We start from the raw sequence: 24,996 nt of genomic DNA on the forward strand, positions 1-24,996 counted from the left end.
AATCTCCTTAACTTTCAAATTCTTCTCATTACCAAAATTTGAAATTGGAGCTGTTCTAGGATTTACATCCGCATCTCTCTTCCAACGATCCAAAATGTATTTTTTTTTGGGAATCTTTTAACTCGGAACAAATTTAAAATATAAAGAATGTGACGACACAATAACCCGTATTGTTCAAATATTTTGCAATTGCATGATGCCATCGAATCTACTCCATCTTCACCATCCTTCTTAAACAAAACCTTAACAAAAAAAAAATAATGAAACAAAACTGAGACATTTATAAAAAAAAAAATTAAACGTTCAAACCAAAAGGCTATTTTAAAAAGTTCAAAACAACTATAGATAAAAACAATAATACATTATGTATAAATTAATTAAAGCTTATCTCCAAACATCCCGGTACATATGCATTAAAGTCAAAGATGGAAAACTTCATATAATCTTCTTCTTCAGATGACTTAAGACACGCAACACCACTTCGAATATAATACATTTCATCTTGAAAAGCATTAAAAATTGCCCATTGTATACATCAGTTATGCTTCTTCCTCAAAAGGACTTTCACTTACCAAATCAGGATGCGTATACCTTGTATCATGATCATTTTTTCTCCTGTTGTGCCTTTGAATCTCCATACAATGATCAAAATGACTAAAAATCTCAACAAGTGTTAATTGTGAGTTAGAAACTTGACAAAAAAAATGATTTTCACTTTTTGATCTTGATGTAGTACGCATAAGACTAGACAACGGTATATCCCTATAATAAGTTAGTATCAAATCGTATCTCATTTCAAACATATCAATCAACCATTTATAGTGTCAGGATCATATTCCTTCATTATAAGCTCTCATTTAGTCTCAAATTCGAATTGAGAAATTAAATCTGTCCACACAATGTCACAATTTTTACGTTTAAAATTTTCATTGTTGCAAAGGGCAATACCAACCTAGTGTAAAAATAAAATATTTAGTAATAACAAAAATATAGAGAATATGTTATGTGAAAATTAAACATGTATTACTACCAAAACATATGTATCAAAATTATAACATATAACTGTTACACGCTCTATGATTACCTTATCAGTAAGTTTCTTCATAATATGCCGCATACACAACCTATGTCTTGTGTTTGGGAAGACTAATGCAATTGCTTGCTTCATAGCCGGATCTTGATCCGTAACAACCACCTTTTAAGCGATACCAAAAGAATCAAGAAGAACTTTCAAAAGCCATGCATATGATTCGATAGATTCAGATGCTAACAAACCAGCACCGACTGTCACATTTCGACAATGGTTATCAATAGCTGTAAAAGTCACAAAAACCATCTTGTATATATAAAAATAACATAAACAATCAAATAATATTCAAAACAGTTATAAAAATTTGGAAAGTGAAAACAAAAGTAAAAAAGACACACTTATTGGTCTTGAAAGTGGCATCAAATGATATAATGTCTCCACATGCCAAATAATTCTTCTTTGAAATCTCATCAGCCCAAAACATACGAGTTAACTCATCATTATCGTTAACAGTATATTCAAAAGAAAATTAATCACGACACCTTTTTTTTCCATTTAATCTTTGAACAACCATTTCAGCATCAAATTCACCAATAAAATAATTTAAACTTTGTTTAAAATTCTTACAATTATCTTTTGTAGCCCCCAAATTCCTCAAATCCTCCATACTTTATCCTCAAAAATATTAAATGCCTTAACCAGGCCCAAATTCAATGTTGACAGCTTATATATGGTATCTTCTTGAACATGAGTTAACTTCCTATTAAATCGAACAAAATGCATATCAATTGCTTTTATCTTTGCATGATTATGTCTTTCCACAAATTTGTTTTTTCATACTTCATACTATCCTCAGATTTCAAAAAGTTGAGCTCTACAACCACACCGAATTGTGTAACGTCGCACTTTTGAGAAAGTATTAAATAAAATAATATAAAGTTTTATTCAATCATGTGTTGTGTAATGTTATTTAATATAATTAATTAATAATGATGTGAAAGGATAAGATTAAGGATGTCATGGGCTTAAAATGATTGTGGACCTAAAAGCCTATGGGCCTAGAATATTTAAGGTCCTAAACATTCCCTAAAACCCTCATATCATCTTGTTCCCACACACTCAAAACACACACAAACACCCTCTCCATCTTTCGGCCAGGTCTGAGCCCAAACAAAAACCAATTGGTGTTAGATATTCACCTAAATAACAAGAAACGAAGAACTATTCGTGTGTTAAACCAATCCGACGCAAAACCGGATCCAAAAGGTACGTTTTAGTTCAAAAGGCTAACTGTTTGAGGTCGGTTTGCCATGAAACTTGGTATTAAGGTAGATCGGGATGTAAGAAACAAGAAAAATATAAACTTGATGAATCAAGTGTTAATGGGTTCATTATGGAACGAACGAGTGACGTTCGGGCTGTGTAAAAAGCAAGTAGACAAAGTTGTTACGACCCAAAACCCATTAAAAGGGTGAAATCGGGTCATAAGGAAAGTCCAGAAAGAAACATAACTGAAAGAATGATAAAATGAAGACAAAAATGATTTGAATCGCAAAACAGAAAAGAATCGCATCGCATAGCCATGCAATGCGATTGTTTTAGCCATGCGATGCGACTGGTTTTATCCATGCGATGTGATTCCTTTAGCCAGGGGCTCTGCCCCTTGGACTATACTAGGGGCTGCCGCCCTTAGACCGCGCTAACAGGGGCGTTGCCCCCGGACCCCCGTTCACTAGAGACTTCACTAACATAGAAGTATGATTTGTTTAGAAGTAAGTTAATTAATATTTATAATTATTACACAGTTTGCCGTGCACAGCTAAGGAAGAGTATCACCATTAACTCGAGAGAGAAACCAAGTTCAAGTGAGTTCTAGCCCCTTTCTGTGTTATGTTTTCGGGGCTGTGTGCATACTATGATGCGTTAGATAATACACTTACTATAAGTGGTAAGTGTATATTAGATGATTATTTGTGTATGTTTGTGAACGATATAGAATGATTAGTTAGTATGCACGTGGTGGTATATATTTATTTATACTTGAAGGTAATAAAGGTATGTAATGAACGTATGTTTTGTTGTATGGTTGCATGGTACGAGGAAGGGTACCGGACCCTAATAACATCCGAGGTATGGAGGGCACCCCCTAATAATATCCAAGGTATGAAGGGCACCGGACCCTAATAATATCCAAGGTATGGAGGGCACCGAACCCTAATAATATCCGATGTATGAAGGGTACCAGACCATAATAATATCCGAGGCATGGTGGGCACCGGACCCTAATAATATCCGAGGTACATAGGGCAAAATGCTCTTTAAAACGAATAAGTAATATGAAAGCAATGTAAATATAGAAATTATAAAGAAGGATGCCAGAAAGGAACAGTATGTAAGTATGTATTTGTAAGTAAAGTACGAAGTATGTATCTCTAGATGTGTATAAGTAAAGATATGAAAGTAAAGTATGTAATTTGATTCACTTAGCGTAACTAACTTTTAATATGCACGCAGGTTAATAGAATGAGGCAGGTTGCTTAGAGGGAGGCACGTGGCAAATAAATGAAGACTGGCATCGAAGAGAAGGAAGATTCACGTGATATTATGTTTAATGTTTAAGACTTAGGTTATTTTGCTTAAAACAAAGTACTTATGTTTGTAAGAATGTTTGATTTTATATTCCGCATATGGTTTTAATTAACTTTGATTATTGAACTATGTGAATGAGTAAATCCAACACGTACGATTGTAGGGTTCCCGGGACTGGGGCCTTACAAATTGTTGGTCTCTTCCTCCTTTTATAATATGGTCTTTTTGAGCCATCTTTATCAAAATAATCATAACTCTTTGGTGGTTTATGACCTTTTTTTGAACAAGTGAAATACTTATACTTTAATATACCATCATTCATGTATGAACCTCCTTTACGAATACCAAAACCAGCTTTCTTTGCATATTCGCAATAAAAATCACATGCATGATCAATATACTCATATACCATTCCTTTAATAGGTTTACAAGAAGCATTAACTTGTGGTACGACATCACCTAATGGAGGCTCTAATAAGATACATGAATACATAAAACATAAAGAAGTTAACCCCTATTTAAAAGTTAACACGTTCAATACTTAACTAATTCGTTCAATTCTAATACGTTTTTAATATACTATCTAAACTATTCTATACACACCTATTTAAAGTTAACACGCTTAATACTTAACTAATACGCTCTTGCAATACGTTCTTAATTGACTATCGTACATTAGTAGCTTAACCCCAAACTATTAACTAATACGCTCTTATAATACGTTCTTATAATACGTTCTTAATAGACTAATGTACATTAGTAGTTTTACCCTAAACTATTCTATACAAACCTATTTAAAGTTTACACGTTCAATACATAAGATACATTCAGTTAAAAAATCCAAACATCAAAATAGCGATCACCAGATTTTTTAGATAATTTTACCTTGAATCAAATCAAAATTACTTTACAGATTACAAGAATAGTAAATCGACTATCAATTCAACAAAAAATTAACTGAAAACAATAATAATACCAACAAATTTAGAATATCAGATGATTAACCGTACTAAACAACTATTTAAAATACATCAAAATTCTTTAAAATTAACCTAAAAAATACTTAGTTTGATGATCGTAATACATGGTGTCCAATAGACGAAACTCGTAAACTTAATTCGTATAAGCCAAATTGCCAAAATCATAATCTCAATTACTGCTTTATGGGTTTTGATATAAAACAGAGTATAACAAAAACGCTTTATAAAATTAGTAGCGTAGTTATAATTTCAAATGATGTTGAAAGACAATTATACCTTTATGTTAAGTTACGATATCGGATTATGAAAAATTACAATCTACATTCCAGATCCTCGCGTACGTATTTAAGGTATCGGATCCATTATATAAAAGTACATAATAAAACAAGTCGGCGAGCTTCTTTGCTTCTTACGACCAATTTAAGTCAAGTCAAACAACCTAACTCAACAACACAATAACTTTTCACACCAGCGATAATAAAAGGACCAAAACACCCTATAAAAAAAGTCAACTCTTGAGTCAACGAACATCCACCATTCCCATGGCGGACAATACCGAAGCCCTAGAAGTGAAAGATCCACCATCCGTAAGCATCTTTTGATTGATTCCATTTATATTTGTACCATTAATAATCAGTAACGATGTGTTACAGTACCTGGAGGTGAATTGCACAACTTCTAGCCAAATCCGACGGTTTTCGGCGGGAACAGAGGCCGGATTCGCGGTGAATTTGATCAACAGAAAGGTTGATGACGGATCGCCGATGGCGTTGTATATTGAAGCGGTTAAAGAAGGTCAAGAACCGGTCAGTTTTGGACCTAATTCTCTTCTTGTAAGTTACGGCCATGGCTGGAAGCTGCAGACGGTTACTGAACCTCAAGGTATTTGTTTACTAAAGCTCGAGCTCGGCTCGGTAATTGTTTCTTTCAAGCTCAGGCTCGGAAACTATGTATATGTTTTTAATTAATAATTTTGTATATTGTGAGAAACACCTTAAACGAGCCTAAGTCTCAAATCGGATTATAAACAACACGGGAATATCACTTCGATGCACAAGATTATTTTAATGATAATAACCCTCTGGTGGCCCAAGCCGAAATCTCTATGAGCAAATCACAAACCCGAAAACATAATACGCTAACATACAATTTATATAACCAAGCTTAAACCTATAATATCGACCCTTACAAGCTTGGCTCGAGCACGGTTAAGCAATGTGATAACAATACATAAAAGTCCAAAAAAGGTAAAACATAAAAATACACAAGGTTCGTTAAGGCTTGCCCATCCTAAATGAGCTTCACATACAAGGCTCGAGCTCGATAACTAAACGAGCTTTATTTGAGGCTCGGGCTCGGCTTGTTTCAATCTTTTTATTGATCCAAGCTCGAGTAGCTCGGCTCGTCTGCACCCCTAATTATGTTGCAAAATTCATCAATATTAGCAATTAGCTAGAGTTCATGTTCATTAGAGTTAAGTTCTGTCCTAGCCTTTGTGGTTTGGTCCAAGTTGTCACTTTAATCCAATCTATTTTTTTCTTGCCTAAGTGAAATTGTGGTTTGCAATTTTTTGGTATTTCAGTACAACTCACTTACGCCGTTAGTAAAATCTGTTATCGTGATCAAGCTCAAATTTTCAGATAACGAGTGAGCCGCATGTCCAAGAGCCAAGCCTACCTTGGCTAAGGCTTTGCTCGTTTGAATACCGAGCCGAGCCGAGTTTACAAACCAAACTGGCTCGGTTCATTTATTTTAACGAGCTGAAAAGTTGAGCTCGAGCTCGGTTCATAAAAAGCTCGAAGTGGCGTGTTAATTTTTTATTCGATTTTGTAATGTTTTATATCTTTTACACATTAATTTATAAAAGACTAAAAAAGATATATTTTTAAAAAATACACGTCATGCAAAATTTATAAACTAGAGTGTTTTTAATATTACATGTACTAGTTTTTTCTTCACAGAATTTATATACCCTTTGAGTTAACATATTTTCTTAACGGTGTTAATGGTGACAACAAACTTCAAACCACAATTTCTCACAGACAAGAAAAAAGAATTTGGATTAAAGTGGCAATTTGGACCAAACCACAGGGACTAAAACATAACTTAATCTATACTTGTTTTGAGTTTGAAGGAACTATGTTGCAAAATTCATCAATTGTTTTGATAACTAAGTTTCATATTCATCGTCTCTTTCATTTTAACAATTGTTTTTGAAAATGTTCTATGTTATAACTTTGTGTTTTTGGTCTTCAAGTAGGTGCAAGGGCTAGGGCTAGTGTCAGGAGAACAACAGACACTGAATCATCTCCACTGGTATGTCTATTTTGATAGCATTTCAGTATTTATTTTAAAATTCACAATAACTGATGATTGACGAAGCTTCAGTTGTAAACGAACCAAACGTCTGGCGGATGCACGTTTATGTTCGATCATTTAACAAGTGAACGAAAATGAACAAAGAATTTCATTTGATTAACTAATTGAATGAACACAATTAGAGGCCATGTTGTTCAGTTGTGTTCGTGAACGTGCGATGTTGTGTTCGTTTACATCCGCTTATGTCTATTAATGTTTGTTTGTCTGTGTTTGCTCATTAAAGGTGTTAAATACTTTTTATTGATCTTATCATATAGGTTTAAGCAAAATTGTTAACTATGAAACAAAAATATATATAAGTATTGTTTTAACTAATTTTTATGTAAAACTAACATATGAATATGAACGTTAAATAAAACACCAACACAAACTTGGTAGCCGGACTGAACTGTTGACACTGACCAAATCAAATAAAACCTGTTCATTCGTTTTTGTTCATTAACTGTTCACGAACAAGTTCATGTCCTTAATGAACGAACACGAACAAGAAGTTTTGTTTTGTTAGTTGTTCATGAACCGTTCGTTTGTCTGATAAAAGCTTAACAGACAAACATGAACAAGGCCTTGTGCAGTTAGGTTCATTTACAACCCTAAGTATATTCGATGCATAATATAAACTGAAACCATTTCAATTGTGTCTTGTGGTTAGTTGTGATTAATTTATATTTACAATAATATGAAAGAATGTTTCACTTACAACAACTTAACACAATTTTTCATGCTTTCAGGGTGTAAATGAGTTGCATTCAACAAAGGGATTATTACCATCGGTAATTGGTGTTCAGTACATTGCTAAAGTATTGCTGGCTTTCCTCTTGCTATTTGTGTTCGGGGCGGTTTTCACATTAGCTCTTGAAAATCTTCCGAGGTTTCTTATTTTTATCAACTCTTCCATTTAAGTACATGAATCATCAATGTATATTACTTCCAACACATTTCTGGTTATAAAGAAACATGTTTGATTCTAAACATTCCTGTCTCTAAAACTGTTGGAATTGTTAATTTCTGTGATTTATAAGAAACTATGTAATTAGTGATTCAACCTTTTTGTGTGTGTGTGTGTGTGTTTGTCATCTTAACTCGTTTAACTGAACAGAGCTTGAGCTAGGCTAGGGCTTGACTTATTACTATTTATTAACTTTTGAGTGGCTGATGAGTACTCAAGATCATATTATAGCTGCATATGCATTAGGCTAACCAACTTCGTTATTTTGGAGGAAATGTACTGTGTTTGTAGCTTGATTAGGTTTGGTAGATGAACATGGAAAGTGGGTAAAGTAGCCTGTGAATGTTTGTTTATCTTATGATCGTATGTTATGTTAGTAAGGACATCCATAGTGGGAGATAAGCACCTTTTTGAGCCAAAAACGTCCCCACGCCCCTACGGAGGGGGCACTTTCATCGTTTTTTGCCCTCGCATGTGTTTGCCATGACGGTGTTTAGGGGAAAGAGATTGGTCAAGGATCAATTTTATTTATTTATTTTTTGATAATTAATTTAAATAGTATTTAATCATTACAAGAGGTTTCAACCACTACGCATAAAATTAGAAAGAAAGAAAAAACCCCCGTGTCTACCTGGCGTTGCTATGGCTTGAAAAAAGATGCGTTTTTAACCCCTCAACCGTGAATGCCCTAAAACATCATCCTTTTGTTGGCACATAATTGAAGGTCAAATCATTTATGGAAGGACTTACAACTCCAACGCGTAGATTTAATAAATTTAGTTTATTTAATTTCATTTTTCCCATGCTTTAATATTGAAGTTAGTTACATGGTTTTTGTGCATCCTCTAAAGTTGTTTTTAAGCGAAGGTTCATTCTAAGGCTGTGTGTTACCACAGCTTTACTGGGCGTGGAAAATGGCCACATCGGGGGGCGCCAAGGTGGAACACTGCCACACACCGGCGCAAGTCGGGGCGCGGGGAGGTAGCTGAGGGGCGAGTCGCGGCGTGGGGGGGGGGGGGTAGAGATGATGATTCTCTTTTTTATTTTTAGTTTTTGTGATTGGCTTGAAAATGTATTATGAATGATTGGAGTAATTTAGTGATTAATTGTGATGTTTGGAATTAAGGTTGTGAGCAAGTTGCAGGTATTGTGTGAAAAGATAAAAGTGAAAGAGGGCTTTTATGAGAAGATGGTTTGTGAGCAACCCACCTGAAGAGGTAGGTCCCAGCAGAGCCCAGTTGGACCTGCAAGACTCACCTTGAAGAGGGATGTCTGCGCAAGGACCAACTGCTTCCGCAGGACCCACCATGCCCAGAGATGAAGACCTTACGCGCAGTACGCCAGCTGTTCCCGCAGGGAAAGCCTCCCAATGGTGAAGTACCCCGCCTGTTCCCGCAGCTGCGGATACAAGCCATCAGGGAAGGCTACCCGCACTAATAGCATGGCTACACGCACAAGGCACTAACTCTTGATACTTCAGTAATGTCACCTGAAGGAATGAGCAAGGCGGGAATACTCCCGCCCAAATGAGCCAGTCCGTATGCTTCTAGAAGATCTTTTGTACTATACCTGCCAAGGTATGGGCAAAATAGACAAGATCTGACCAAAACAGCCATTGAACCAATCACAAGGTGACAGCTCACCGACAACAGTACGAGGAGCACCCTCTAGTACTGTTTGTCACTATTAGCCGCTGCCTACTCACCAACCCTCACTGTGGGACGTGCGTAGCCTACAGTTGGTGGAACAGTGCATAGCCGGCAGTAAAGGAACAGTATACAGCCGGCCTTGTCACTATCAGCCGCAGCCTATCCACCAACCAGCATGGCTTGTGCGTAACCCACTGTTGGTAGAACAGGAATACTATTCAGCCGGCTGTACCTTCTTGGAAACCTACCTTCGGCTATAAATACTCCAACACCTTGGAATGGTAAGGACATGATCTGATACCTCATTATCTTATCTTCTTTAGCAATCTCTTAATATACACTTATATTCAGAGCAATCTAGTCTGATTCTCACACCGGAGGGTGGTCACAAGGAGGAACCCCCCCTTCTCAGTGACGAGCTTACGGTGTCTGTTTTGCAGGTCACCTGGAGAACAACTTTCTTTGCTGGACCTCATCCTCGTGGGAAACATCTATTTAACCCCCATATTATCCGTAATCTGTCCGGGGTCCATTAGTGTTTCTTCACCACCACTACACTTTTCTCGTGTATTTTTTTTATTTTTTTTAATTACGGTTTTTTTCAATAAGTTTTCTTATATTTAGGTTTTTTTTTCTATTTTAGTTTTATTCTTTTATTTAGACTTCAATGAAACAAACTTTTACTTTAAATGTATTTAATAATAATATTTAATTACATTTGTTAATTTATAAACTAACATAAATAAATAATAATTAAATAATGATAACTTAATCATCAACTAATTCCTCAACAAAGCTCCTTTCATTACACCTATTTTGGGTATTTATAGGTGAGAAAAAGTGTGTCTATGTGTCATCTATGTGGCAATACCTTTTTCTCACTCAAGCCCCCAACGGAGCCTTCATAACACATAGTCTAATCAGGTTATGTTTTATGTTTTAACTCTTAACAGGTAAATCGAGGAAAATTAAAAAACTGAGCTTAAACTAAAATCCCTCAAATTGGTTGTGAAAAGTTGCACAACACTTTAAATTGGCTGTGAAAGTTGCAAAATACGGCTTGACACATAATACATCGTGGATCATTTAAAAAAGAGTAAAGTATTAAAATCGTCCTTGAGGTTTGTTCAATTTTGTGACTTGCGTCCAAAATTTTTTCTTTTTGCAATTGGACCATTGAGGTTTCCCACCTGCCAATCACGTCCAAACCATTAACTCTGTTTAATTTCTTCGTTAAGTCAATGGCATATTTGTCTTTTAAGGTCTGCAATTTCTTCTACTGTTTATATAATAATAATAATAATAATAATAATAATAATAATATACCAAACCCTAACCCACCCAACCAAACCTAGCCACCCGATATCACAACTATCTTCCGACCACCGTGAAACCGCCACCACCTCGCCTGCAACCACCGCATACCACCACGACTGTCACCGGAGATCCTGTTGACTCTGTTATCTTTGCGCAGCAATGAAGGCCACCGACTCAAAGATGTTACGTTTTCCGGCCACTACACCACCACAACCACATATCTGCAATAAAAAGAACCCCGGAATAATCGGTAAATTGGGCGCGGAGATGTGGTTTGCAATTTTTTGGTATTTCAGTACAACTCACTTATGATGTTAGTAAAATCTGTTAACAAGATCGAGCTCAAATATTCAGATACCGAGTGAACCATGAGTTCGAGAGCCAACCCTACCCTGGCTAAGGCTTTGCTCGTTTAAAAACCGAGCCGAGCCGAGTTTACGAACCGAACTGGCTCGGCTCATTTATTTTAACGAGCTGAAAAGTTGAGCTCAAGCTCAATTCATTAAAATTTTGAGCTGGCTCGCTAATTTTCTTGTTTGACTTTTGTAATGCTTTATTTCTTTTACACATTTATTATAAAAGACCAAAAATAATTTAAAAAAAAAAAAAACTCATAATGCAAAATTTATAAATACAGAATTTTTAATATTACGTGTACTCATTTTTCTTCACAGAATTTATATACCCTTTTGAGTTAACATATTTTTCTAACGGTGTTAATGGGTTGGACTGAAATGACAATAAATTGCAAATCACAATGTCTCACAGACAAGAAAAATGAATTTGCGTTAAAGTAGCAATTTGGACCAAACTACAGGGACTAAACATAACTTAACTCTATTGATTATGTATACATGTTTGAGTTTGATGGAACTATGTTACAAAATTCATGAATTATTTAAATAACTAAGTTTCATATTCATCATCTCTTTCATTTTAGCAAGTGTTTTTGAAAATGTTCTATGCTATAACTTTGTGTTTTTGGTCTTCAAGTAAGTGCAAGAGCTAGGGCAAGTGTCAGAAGAACAACAAACCATGAATCATCTCCACTGGTATGTCTTTCCTTTTGATAGCATTTCAGTAATCAGTATTTATTTTAAAGCTAGCGATAATTGATGCTTGATGAAGCTTCATTTGTAAATGAACCGAACCGTTGGTGGGACTTGCATATATGTTCGTTCATTTATACGAACAAGGAATTTCATTCGATTAACTAAATGAACGAGCACATATAGAGGCCATGTTTGTTCAGTTGTGTTCGTGAACGTGCGATATTGTGTTCGTTTACGCTGCGGTTATGTTGATTAATGCTTGTTTGTTTATGTTTGTTCACTAAAGGTGTTAAATATTTTTAATGATCTTATCATATAGATTTAAGCAAAATTATTAACTATAAAACAAAACATATATGAGTATTGTGTGATTATTAATTTATATATATATATATATATATATATATATATATATATATATATATTTTATCAACTTTAATGTATTTTTATATAATTTACTATAAAACGATTACAATAAAGTGGCAGGCAAACGGGCAACAAGTTGCGCCGCAACCCCCTTTTGAACAGCAAAGCCAATCCTGCTAAAAACGAAGCTTTGGGACCTAGAAGCTGAAGAGGTTCCGTGTACGACGCGCTGAACCCTACTAAAAAATTTCACAGCCTCTGGAGCCAGAAAACCCTAATTTATATGTAAAATCAACATTTGAATATGAACGTTAAAATAATACACCAAAACAAACTTGGTTGATGGACTGAACCATTGACACTGACCATCAACCAAATCAAATAAAACGTTGTTTCTGTGCATTTGTGTTCGTTTGTTTTTGTTCGTGAACCGTTCACGGACAAGTTCATTTCATTAATGAACGAACACGAAGTTTTGTTTTTATTTGTTTGTCTACTAAAAGCTTAACAGACAAGCATCAACAAGGCCTTGTTTGGTTCGGTTCGGTTCATTTACAACCCTAAGTATATGCGATGCATAATATAAAATGAAACCATTTCGATTGTCTTCTCGTGGTTAGTTACGTCTTACGTGTGATTAATTTTTGTTTACAACAATATGAAAGAATATTGTTTCACTTACAACAACTTACATAATTTTTCATGCTTTCAGGGTGTAAATGAGTTGCATTCAACAAAAGGATTATTACCATCGGTGATTGGTGTTCAGTACATTGCGAAAGTGTTGCTGGCTTTCGTCTTGCTATTTGTGTTCGGGGCGGTTTTCACGTTAGCTCTTGAGAATCTTCCAAGGTTTCTTATATTTATCAACTCTCCCATCTAAGTACACTAGTCATCAATGTATATTATTCCCAATACATTTCTGGTTATAAAACATGTCTTATTCTAAACGTTCCTGTCTCCAAAACTGTTGGAATTGCTAATTTTTGTGATTTATAAGAAACAATGAATTAGTACTTGAAGTTCAAGCGAGACGAGGTTAACTAGGTGTGTAAATGAATTGAGTTTGACTTTGTCTAAGCTGGAGTTCTACTTGTTTATTATTTATTAGTTATTTTATTTATATACATATATTTTAATGTTCGTCAAATTAAATGTAATTTATTATATTTATGTAAATATTAGGCTTGTTTAGGCTTAGGAGTCAAGCTTGGTATATGAAGCTCAAGTTTGGGCTTAGGTTTGGACTCGTTTATTAGGCCAGCTTATTTTTGGGCTCGGCTTAAGCTGATTCGAGCTTCTAGCCGGCCGATCTCGAGTAACTCGTGAGTGGCTTGCTCATTTACACCCTAAGCTGTCACCTCATTTGATTTCCAATTGGCTTGACTTTTGAGTGGCTGATGAGTACTCGAGATCATATTATAGCTGCATGTGCATTAGGTTAACCAACTTCGTTATTTTGGAGGGAATGCACCGTCTTTGTAGCTTGATTAGGTTTGGTAGTGAACATGGAAAATGGGTAAAGTAGCCTGTGAATGTGTTTATCTATCTTATGATCGTATGCTATGTTGGTAAGGACATCCATAGTGGGAGAGAAGCAACTTTTTGAGCCAAAAACGTCGCCACGCCACTACGGAGGGGGCGTTTTCAACGTTTATTGACCCTGCATGTGTTTGCCATGACGGTGTTTAGGGCAAAGGGGTTGGTCAGGGATCAATTTTATTTATTTATTTTTTGATAATTAATTTAAATAGTATTTAATCATTACAAGAGGTTTCAACCACTACGTATAAAATTAGAAGAAAAAAAAACCCGTGTTTACATAGCGTTGTTATGGCTTGAAAATAGAGACGTTTTAACCCCTCAAACGCGAATGCCCTAAAACATCATCCTTTTGTTGGCACATAACTCAAGGTCAATCATTTATGGAAAGACTTACAACTCCAACGCGTAGATTTAATAAATCTACTATACTATTAGAACAATAACTATTATTATAAATAACATTTATTCTTATAATTTCTTACTAATAAAATAATTCAAAATTAAATTAAATTACATTCTACTTAATCACATTCAATATATAATTCAATATAAATTAAAAACTATAAGGTTTTTCTTTCCAAAGTTTCATGGTAGTTATTGTTATTCTCAATTTGGTTTCATTTCGGTTTTAGTTTTTATAAATTTGTTTCGTTTCAGTTTCGTTGGGTTTAACTTTTTTCATTTTTTTTGTTTCGGTTTTTACAATTTTTATTTTTGGTTCGGTTTCAGATTTATCGGTTTTAGTTTTTCAGTTTCATTTCGGCTTTGTTTTAATTTTATTGGTATTTGGTTTTATTTAGGTTTTCGGTTTTAGTTTTGGTTTTTTCAATTTAGTTCCGTTTCAATTTTTATTTAGTTTGTTTGGTGTTTGGTTTAGTATCTATTGAAAAATGAAATAATATGGAATGTTCGCAAACTAAGCAAAAGGCTCACATGGGTTTCAACTTTCAAGTATTTTGAAGTTATTGAAACTTTATATTTTTTTGAATCTTCACAACCACTAATAATGAATTCGCATTTGGTAGAAACGATTCCAAAAGTTAAGAACGTTGTATGTGTTACCCTTCATTTTCTTCTTAATCAGTAAGTGTGTTATTATTTTCTTTTATGAAAATGAGTCATTTTATAAATGTTTTTTATTTTCTTTGGCTTGGATCAAAACAGGTCATTTTAAAAGGGTATCAGTTTAGTTCGGGTCAACGAGTCAATATAAAAAGGCATCGATTTCATTCTGGTTTCAACGGGTCTTTTTAAAATCGCATTGATTTGGTTATGGTCATACCGGGTTAATTTAAAGGATACCGATTTGGTTCTTGTTTAAATGGGTCATTTTAAAAGCGTAACGATTTGATTATGGTCAAAACATGTCATTTTAAAAAGGTTTAGATTTAGTTCTAGTTCTTAAATGAGCTTTGAATGTGCTTTAGTTTATGAGGGTGTAGAACTTTTCACATGAATTGTAAAACCAGTTTTCGTAGTCAGTTAGTCACTATGTTTGTTAGATTGGTATATGAATATTTATGTCGTCAACTGTGTTCCCGATCCATGAATAAAAGAAGCCCGAATCATTCTTGGATGCTTATCGGGAATCTTTCTTGGATGCTTATATTCTGATTTGCTTGCTTTCCCGAATAATGTTAATGAAGTTTGTTTGTTTGTTTTATATTAATATTAGTTTTTAAAGTTTATGAAGTTTATGTTTTAAAGTTTTAAATTTCTTTGTAAACATTCTACTATATAAAGTCATTTTTTTATAAGTTTATGTATTTAAGTATTTTGTTTGCGTATGAATATGAATTGCAATTAAAAATCATGTTGTTTCAAAAACTATATTAAAAAATAATCGTTTGAATTTGTATATATGTTTACTTGACGATTTCTATATTTCCACCCGTGTCGTGCACGGGACAATAACCTAGTTTAGTTTATTCAATTTCATTTTCCCATGCTTTAATATTGAAGTTAGTTACATGATTTTTGTTCATCCTCTAAAGTTGTTTCTAAGCGAAGGCTTATTCTCATCAGGTTGTGTTTTATGTTTTAACTCTTAACAGGTATATTGAGTAAAAAAAAAACCAAGCTTAAACTAAAATCATTCAAACTGGTTGTGAAAGTTGCGCAATACTTCAAATTGGTTATGAAAGTTGCGGAAAACGCCCTGACACATAATACACCGTGAATCATTTAAAAAAATGTTCATTGTCATTGAACTAATATAATATCTATAGTCATGTTTATATTTATTATTTACAAATAATCTAAATCTTTTAGGCAAAAATAAATAAATAAATAAATAAATAAATAAACGGTTTTAGTCTGCCCGGATGTAAAGTTTGGATTTGGGGACTTGAGCAGACCTATGGTAGGGGGTCCTCCTCTACATCCTCTCTCTCTCTGTCACATACAAAACTGTTCATACGGTTTTGAAATGTTTGATGTTGTGGAAGAAATCAAGTCTTTTTTTAGTTGATTTGAAACATAATATAACAGTTTATATAGGTCATGCGTTGTAGATGCTCTCACATTCGACCACTATGATTGGTTTCACCGGTTTAAGTCATTTTTTAGAAATGAAAGTGTGGTGTTTGGTAAGCTAAATGTCAACGACCCTTTATTTAAAGACTAAACCTAAATAATATTTGTAAAAGGCGATTCAAAAATATATAATGTTAACCTTAGGGTGTTGGCTCAATGGTAGGAGTAAAGTCTTCTAACCTCAAGGTCCCGGGTTCAGGTCTCGGGGAGATCAAAAAATTCACTTTTCAAAATATATATCTACCTATTCTAATAATTTAAAATAAATGTAGACATTTGTCATGTTTTGGTTAATTCTTACAATTTTTTCCCTCCAAAACTAATACATCCTAATATATGTAATAAATCAATAATTATTCACTTTCCTTTTACACTATATTTATATAATATCTATATATTTTTATATATATAAAATATTAACATATTATTTTATTAAATATTTCAAAATACTTGATATATTTCAAAATACTTGATGAATTTCAAAAATCAACAACAAATCATGTTTCTCAAATGAAATTGTTTCGGGTTTTTTGTGGAAGTTAAATTTGATTTTATGAGTCAAAAGTTGGTAAATAGATTGTTTGGTACAAGTTAACTACATTTAGGTCAAATTTGTTACGGGTTAAAAATGAAAATTTTGAGTATTTTTAAAAGTTTGAGAATGCAAAATAGATTTATCGTCAAATTTGTTATGGGTTCAAAGTGTTGACTTTAAAATGTCAAAAGTATGATAGTTAGAATTTTAGACATGATTTGGGTTTCAAGTTTATTTTTAAGGGCGTTTTTTGAAATAATCAAAAGGTTCGGGATTTGGCAAGTTGATTATTTTTTCCTCAACTATTAAAATTTAAGAAAAGATTGCGAACACTTTCGACTTGCCATCTCCATACCTATCAATGCTTCTAACTTTTATCAAATTTGAAATATTTATGTTAACATTATTTTTTCCTTCAATGGTGATTAGAACGTTGTATAGGAAGCATGTCATGCAAAACTATGCTCAAATAAAACAAAATATTCACAAAATTGAATGGGTTAACATGTTATTTTTCATGTTGTCATTATGACAAAATTGAGAAGCTATCTAAAACTTATCAAAATCTTTTTTATGGTGTAGCTCAGAAAAACATAATTTTTGAAAAACATCAATTGCTACAATTTAATATCATGCTTTCCTTTGATGGGTGGTAAATTGATAAATATATCAATAAAGGTAATGCCTCTTTTATATTTAGGCTGAGTGGTTAGAACTACTACCGTATGAAAATTTTATTTTCGAAATTGGTTCATAACCAAAATTCTTTCAATTATACATATATGACACCGGGAATGAATTTTTCAATACAAAGAAGCATTATCGGGTACGATTTTGCACGGATATTTTTTTTATTAAGTTTATTTAAAAAAATCATTATGATATAAATAAAATCAATTTATGTACACATTGTATAGATACAAGCATAGATGTAATACATTTTTTTTTCATATATGCTATGTAATTATTTGTTTTACTTATAATTTTATAATTTAAATTATCCCGTGTGTGACACGGGCTCTAAAACTAGTATATATATATACATATATTCCAATCCATTTAATTACATGTGTGGCCAAGAATTGAGTTCTTAAGTTTTTAAAACTCAACATGGTTCTCAAAATATCTCTTCTCTCTCTATATATATATATAATGTTGTAAATAGATACACCTGAAAGTCTGACACCTTTATTAGTTTTAATATCAGATCCACTTGACCCAATTGTGAAAAAGAATAAGGTCCAGTTCATGAAACCTTACTGTATTATTTCTTTTAGACTAATTAATTGACTAATGTATATAAGTCGTCGTCAAAATTTTAACCTTACTGAATTATGAATTATGCGGTGTGTCTTATCGCAACATGGTATCTGTGAAAAAAGAGAAACGCCATTGTCCATCATAGGGTACCGGTAAATTTATCTAATTTGGTTGAAGAAATTAAGGTGCTTGGTTTTCTTTGGATTAAAAACATGGGAAATAAGATAGGTCTAACCTGAGATGATTGGCGTCGATTTAATGTGTAATCTTGTTTTTGCTTATTTTGGTTGGTTCGGTGTGGTGTTGTATATATCTCTAGCTTCTTGCTAGTTATTATAATGAATTTTTGTTGATCGTTCAAAAAAAAAATTATGATATATACAAAGTTTAAAATATATATTAACTAGCTTTTATCTCTTGTATTACGGGGGTAATTTACATTATTCGTTTCTATTATTTATATATATATTTTTTGGATTTTAATTTTGTTTATTGTAAGTAAATTAATAATATACTTACATTGCATTCTTGAGTTTTTTATTTAAGGGTTTGAAAAATAAAAGATAAGAAAATTTTTCTTTTTTCATTCTTGAATTTTTTCATTAAAAGAAAAAAAAGAGAATGGAAAGAAAAGTTAGGCTTTTTTTTCTACTCTAAAACTTTCCAGCCAAATATGCTCTGATTCTGAAGGAAAGTTTATTGTCATGTACAATATTACTAATTTACCCTATCTCTTCCTTCCTTTCTAAACTCAATAATGAGGACATGATTGTTAAGTTACAATTTTTTTCCTATCTTTTTCCTTCATATCAAACTCAAAAATGTAATTAACACTTTCTTTTCTATTCTTTTATTCTAACTCGAGAATGTCTATTCTTTTAGGGTTGATGAAATGAGTTTCACAAATAAATGAAATGTTATATCCTGGTTTAAAGCTATTTGGGTTTGGTGAGATCCATAACCTGCTTTTTTTACTCTAAAATTGTTTCTTAATTATAAATAACATCTTTTTTTAAATCCTTATTTTATAGGATTTTGGTATAAAATATTTGGTGAGATTAATTTTTAATTTAATGAGATGTAATAACCCGTGTAAGGGCCATTTGGATTTGGTAAAACCTATACCCATGAATTCCGGTAAAATAAATGAGAAACCTTCATCTACAAATAAAGTAATTTAATGGTTTTAGAAAATGTGAAAGCAATCAAAGAGATTTTAAAGGTTTCGTTTATATATATTAAGATGATATTAATTCATAGGATATAAATAACATAATTGCCTTTTCTTTTCCTTTTAATAACTTTGTATTTGTATTTATATCATCTGTATTTGCAATGATAACGTATTTTAATTATGACATTGTAATATGGTCTTACCTGACTTGACTTGAAAATCCTGACATCTAGTTGTTAGAATTATGAGCATCGAAATATACCGACATCATAAGGAAAAACAACCGACGACTCGCTAATTTTGGTTCTTCTTTCCTTAAAAGGTAAATTGTATTTAGTTACAAATACGGAGACACATCATCTTGGCCCTTTATTTGATTTGATCAATGATGTAAGTCATTCCCTATTTGCGAGTTTTTTTTTCTTTTTGTAATGAAATCATTTTTTTTTATTTTTGTATTTCACTCTCGATTTAAATAATTTTATTAAATTATATAGCATGCATGTGCAGTGCTGATGTGCATCTTCATTATCGACGATAATTATTCAATAAAATTAACCTTTAACCAATGGTTAATGGATATATACTATTATAATAAATAAAAATATTGTTGTGTTACTTGGCATCTAATTAGATCATTTCATGTCACTTGCCATCTTAAGGTTAAAAGAAAACTATATTATTCCATTCCATATTGTTCAAAGAAAAAATCAATAAGGAAGCCAACTATTATAAAAATCAATAAGGAAGCCAACTATTATATAATTATTTGTCATTAAACTTGTCATTAGCCAGTTCATGAATTATTATGTATGGTTGCTTAATTTTAAAAATATTTAATTTTATCCGGATTGGTTTTTTCTGCTTCGAAGCATGTCTTTCGGGTTCGCTAATAACTGGCTGTTTTTTTATTTATCGGGTTTTTTTTCTGGTTGATCCGGTCAGTCCGGTTCAGTTTCAAAAACACCGTTTTTATCTCAAATTTGTCAAATATGTTGAATTTGTTTGTATAATAAAATTGGCAAATTGGAAATACATAATCCCACCTTTTGTGTATTGGCTGATAATAATCCCATATTTATAAATCACTACCAACAGTCCAACCTTTCAATAATTTTTGTCTAAATGGTCATCCATTAAAAAACGCTTAACGCCATTAAGCTTTTTCCGAGTTTCAAACCAATGTTTTTTGGGCTTTTGTTCGGAAGAAGGATACGAGTCGACTGATTTAAAACTTATCTCGAAACGGTGATTCAAATGATGAAACAATAAAATTTGATTCATTATTTAAATTTATAAATGAAATAACTAGGAAAATGTTTACGCAAGTCAACTCGACCCATCAATTTTAAAACATATTAAAATAATGGGTGCTTTAATCTAGATATAATATACTAAAGTTAATAATATAAAACCACTCTTATTTTTTTTCTCATAGAATAAACCTCTTTGGATATTATAATTTTTTAGACACAATTTGGGGTCTGGTTCTCTGAATTTTAATTTTTATGATAATTACATAGAAGATGACTTGTCTCCTTAAACTTACACCAGACATAAACGTAAAATAATGGACCCATCTTTAGTCTTCCGAAACTTTGAAAGTCAAAAAGAATATAACAAGGTGGTTGTTATTTGTGAACATAATAACATGTGTTTTTGTTTCGTTACTTTCGTAAACATGTATATGGTTTGAAAACACTTTCATTAAAATTAAAAATTAGTTTATGATGTTACATTACTATCTTCTTTTTTCCTTTTAATCATGTTATCATTTGTTCCAGAAATTTATTATTGTTTATAAGAGTATTTATACAACACAAGTTGATTAAATAATATTTTAATTTACGATGAATGGATATAAAGTTGTATTATATAGTCGAAAAGTTATAAATTATAGAAAATGAAACAAAATGTTAATTTTGGTCGAATTAATTTTAAAGATTTTTAGTTTTGTTTCTAAGTTTGCCCGTTAATCATAAAAGTACATAAACACAATAATCTTTGGCAAATCTACCAAGTTAGGCTGTGCGCTATGGGCGTCGTGGAGGGGGGAGAAGGGCGCGGTGGGGCTGCAAACACCGCCGGGGGGCGCGGTTGGGTGGGGCGCGGTGGAGGGGTAGGCGGGCGCGGAAAGGAGGTGAAGGGGGGGGGGGGGGCACCACCAACGGTAATATAGCTGTTTAAAAAAAAGTTTAAAATTAATATTTCTATATAAAATTCAAACAATTTTCTCAATTTTACTTAAACAACTTTCATATTCACAACATTCATCTTCACACCAAATTTAACCATCTTCACAACATTCATCTTCACACCAAATCATGAACCCTAACTAGAACCCGAACCCGAACACGGGCTCAACCTCAACACCGAACCCAAACACGAACCCGAATCAAAACCCGTGGGATCCGAGTTGTATGTGGTGGGCTAGTTTGCTCGCAAATAACGTTGACCTTAGCAACCCGTTCTATGAAACCAACAAGGACCGACGATTCCTCCACCCATGCTACCGTATACCCTCGATATGTTCTTTCGGGCGCCAATGCCGTATACGTTCTCGCAAGTACCACAAACCCAAATATCCGAAACGCATTTATCGAATTTGAAAAAGAGTCAGAAGAGATGGTTCGATCCTCTTATTTTTTTTTCTCGAACCGAGATATCCATGAATCGGGATCCTGATGCATATAGATACAAATGGTCCACTGGGAGCAATCATTTCCAGGAACATTTCGTTTCTGAGCAGAAGAGCCGTTTTCAAGTAGTGTTCGATCGACTACGTATTAATCCATATTTTAGTTTATTGTACTTGCATCCCCTTTTGAATCCTTTTTCTAACTAAACTTATCAAAATTAGAAAAACCAAATCCTCATTGAATTTGATTTTTCCATTAGAAGGGGCTCGCACATGTTCTGCAGTACCCCCTGTGAATACTCCGCCAGTATGAAAAGTTCTTAATGTTAATTGAGTGCCCGGTTCTCTAATAGATTGACCTGCAATAATACCTACAGTTTCTCCCAATTCGACCAGGTCGTCATGAGCCGGACTTCGGCCACTTCAACCGATATGCCCTTAGGCACGGCCATACATAACATAGAAATCACACTTGGAAAGGGTGGACAATTAGCTAGAGCAGTGGGTGCTATAGAGAAACTGTTTGAAAATTGTATCTAGAATGACTGGAAAAGTTGAAACAAGGCCAGATATAATTTGATCATTATGAACAAATCCAAAATCCTTGTAGACAAAGCCAATCGTCAATTCCCAACCATGGGGCGAATGAAATCCAGCACCTCGATGTCGGCTCTTCGCCACCTGGGGCTGTAGTATGTTCCAAGGGTTGGGCTGTTCGCCAATTAAAGCGGTACGTGAGCTGGGTTCAGAAGTCCGGCGTCCGAAAAGAAGTCATAAAAAAAAGAACCCGGGTGACGTTCGAACAACCGAAAAGGGCGAACGACAAATGTGGGAAGCGGACGAGGTAATGGCGTTAGCCTTAGCGTGGATCGACTCTTTCGAAGACTCGATTCAAGGTATATTATAAAAATATTTATATGTTTTCCATGTTATATTTTTTTGTTTACTAATATTAAGCTTTTATATGTATCGAAGGTGACGGCAAACATTCGCCAGAGTTTTGGGTACAAATACGCACCAAGTTCTTTGCTTTAATGGGTCGAGGAGAGTATCGCGGGTATAACTCTGTTTACAACAAATGGAAGTCATTACGCACACAAATAACCGACTTCACAGCTGTTCACACCCGCGTTGTGAACAACAGAAAAAGCGGCATGGGCGATGCCGATGTGTTGGAGGCGTGTTTAAAACAATACAAAGCCCTTTATAATAAAGATTTTAGCATGTTGGATGTTTGGAGACAATGCATAAGCTCGCCAAAGTGGTATATGGTCCCAACATTAACACCATCGCGACCGTCCAAACGGTCGAAGACAACGTCTACTTCGGCCGATCAATCGTCGTCACAGCCCATGTCTGATGGTCGTTGTCAAATTAATCTAAACGAGTTGGACCCGGAATTAAATTTTTTGACGAACCGGATGAGTTGCCACGGCCGGTAGGAAGAGATAAAGCCAAGGCGGCGGCTAGAGGTGGAGGATCTTCGTCTAGAACCACATCCTCTAAGAGTTCCGACACGAGCTTGCATCTTGAAAACTTGGAGCGGAGGCCAGCCGAGATTGCCAACATCAAAAAACAAAAACAGGAGGGCCTCATGAAGGTGCACGAAGAAAGAAAGGCGATGCTTGTGGAAAGCGATGCACCAAGAGCGAACGAAACAAAAGGAACTCGAGCTCATCACAAAAGATCTATCGCATCTAGATTCTGTGTCGCGGGCGGTGATGGAAAAAAGAAGAGCAAAGATATTGGTCAAATATGCAAACGAGGACGAGGACGACGAGCATTAGTTATATTTTTATTTTTAGGTTTTTTTTTATTTGTAGGGTTTTTATTTTTATTGGTATTTTTATTTGAATGTTTTTTATTTTTATTTGTATCGGGTTTTTTTGTTTTATAAAAAAAAAAAAGAAAAAAGGTTGGGCTTCGAAGTCCACTCACCATAGAGGGACATTATGCCCTGGGGCTTCGATGCCTCAGTGCCCACGTGGCACTGACGTGACACTGTGAAGGGACTTCGAAGCCCCTCACCTTAACACGCCGCCAGTGGACAAAAGCCCACCGTAGGCCAACCTTTACTTCACAAATTAAGATGAACATTTACAATATTTAGTCTACTTAATAAACAATTTATTAACTTGAACATCAAATAAATAGTAAAAACCAAAAACTAACTTCTATATTCAAAATAAATGAATAGAACTTTCAAGACGTGGAATAAATTTACAATGTTGGAAAGGTTTCATAGCATAAATGACCACCCCACAATGTAAGCCGACTAAAACAAAACCAATATGTAATATTATATACTAGCTTTTGAACCCGTGTATTACACGGGTTTTGTCAAATGATAAAGATAAATAAGGTTTGTTATTTCAGTTGTGATTCTTAAAATACTTGTGAATTAATTTAATGTAGACTTAATGGAAAAAACAAACATGGTAAACGAAAAGTACTAAAATAGCATGATTTTGGAAACACAAGGTGTTGATTTGCAAGAATTAAAAAAAAGGTACTAAAGTTGTGTAGTTGGTCAAACCTATGTATGAAAATGGCATTTGATTCAATAATGAATATAATCCACACTATGTTATAACCCATTTGACAAAATGGTTTTGATCCATGACCCATGAATAGTTAGAATGAATGAGATGAGAGATTAGGAATTAGGTGAAATATGGACTTGATACCTAAGCTTTAATATTTTATTTTATTAGTATCGTAAGATTCTATAAATCATAGATACAATCAAAATTTAAACCAACCAAAACAAAATAAGATAACTTCGAAAATTTAAATAATAGTTTGAATATGATGAATGAATATAAATATGTATTATAAAGTCGAATAACTTACAAATTATAAAAAATAAAAAAGAAAAAAATTAAATGTTGATGTTGAAGGCATCATAAATCTTTTAAAATTTCTTTATATACAACATTTGTAATATTATCTGAAGGCTTACTATCTTCAAAAAAAATTAGTAGTTAGACCCGTCACTAGT

The 24,996-nt window shown here is 33.5% G+C and overlaps 2 protein-coding genes across 7 annotated transcripts; both read left to right on the forward strand.

Annotated features, from left to right (window-relative positions):
- Window positions 1-5,258: 5,258 nt before the first annotated feature.
- Window positions 5,259-13,259, forward strand: LOC143555518 (uncharacterized). Of its 6 annotated transcripts, none has more exons than XM_077045051.1 (3): window positions 5,259-5,481; window positions 6,857-6,915; window positions 13,021-13,259. In XM_077045051.1, the coding sequence occupies exons 1-3, from the start codon at window positions 5,364-5,366 to the stop codon at window positions 13,189-13,191; spliced, it is 348 nt and encodes a 115-aa protein (XP_076901166.1). In that variant the 5' UTR covers window positions 5,259-5,363; the 3' UTR covers window positions 13,192-13,259. The 6 variants fall into 6 exon arrangements, with proteins under 6 accessions (XP_076901166.1, XP_076901168.1, XP_076901163.1 ...); XM_077045053.1 differs by having other exon boundaries at window positions 6,860-6,915; XM_077045048.1 differs by lacking the exon at window positions 6,857-6,915 and adding an exon at window positions 11,884-11,942.
- Window positions 13,260-22,821: 9,562 nt separating this feature from the next.
- Window positions 22,822-23,437, forward strand: LOC143555534 (uncharacterized). The gene is made up of 2 exons (XM_077045071.1): window positions 22,822-22,891; window positions 22,971-23,437. The coding sequence occupies exons 1-2, from the start codon at window positions 22,822-22,824 to the stop codon at window positions 23,435-23,437; spliced, it is 537 nt and encodes a 178-aa protein (XP_076901186.1).
- The last annotated feature ends 1,559 nt before the right edge of the window (window positions 23,438-24,996 follow it).

The sequence above is a fragment of the Bidens hawaiensis genome, unplaced genomic scaffold (assembly GCF_021521415.1).
Source record: "Bidens hawaiensis isolate Kalapana, Puna unplaced genomic scaffold, B.hawaiensis_p1.1 tig00018140_1, whole genome shotgun sequence".
NCBI lineage: Eukaryota > Viridiplantae > Streptophyta > Magnoliopsida > Asterales > Asteraceae > Bidens > Bidens hawaiensis.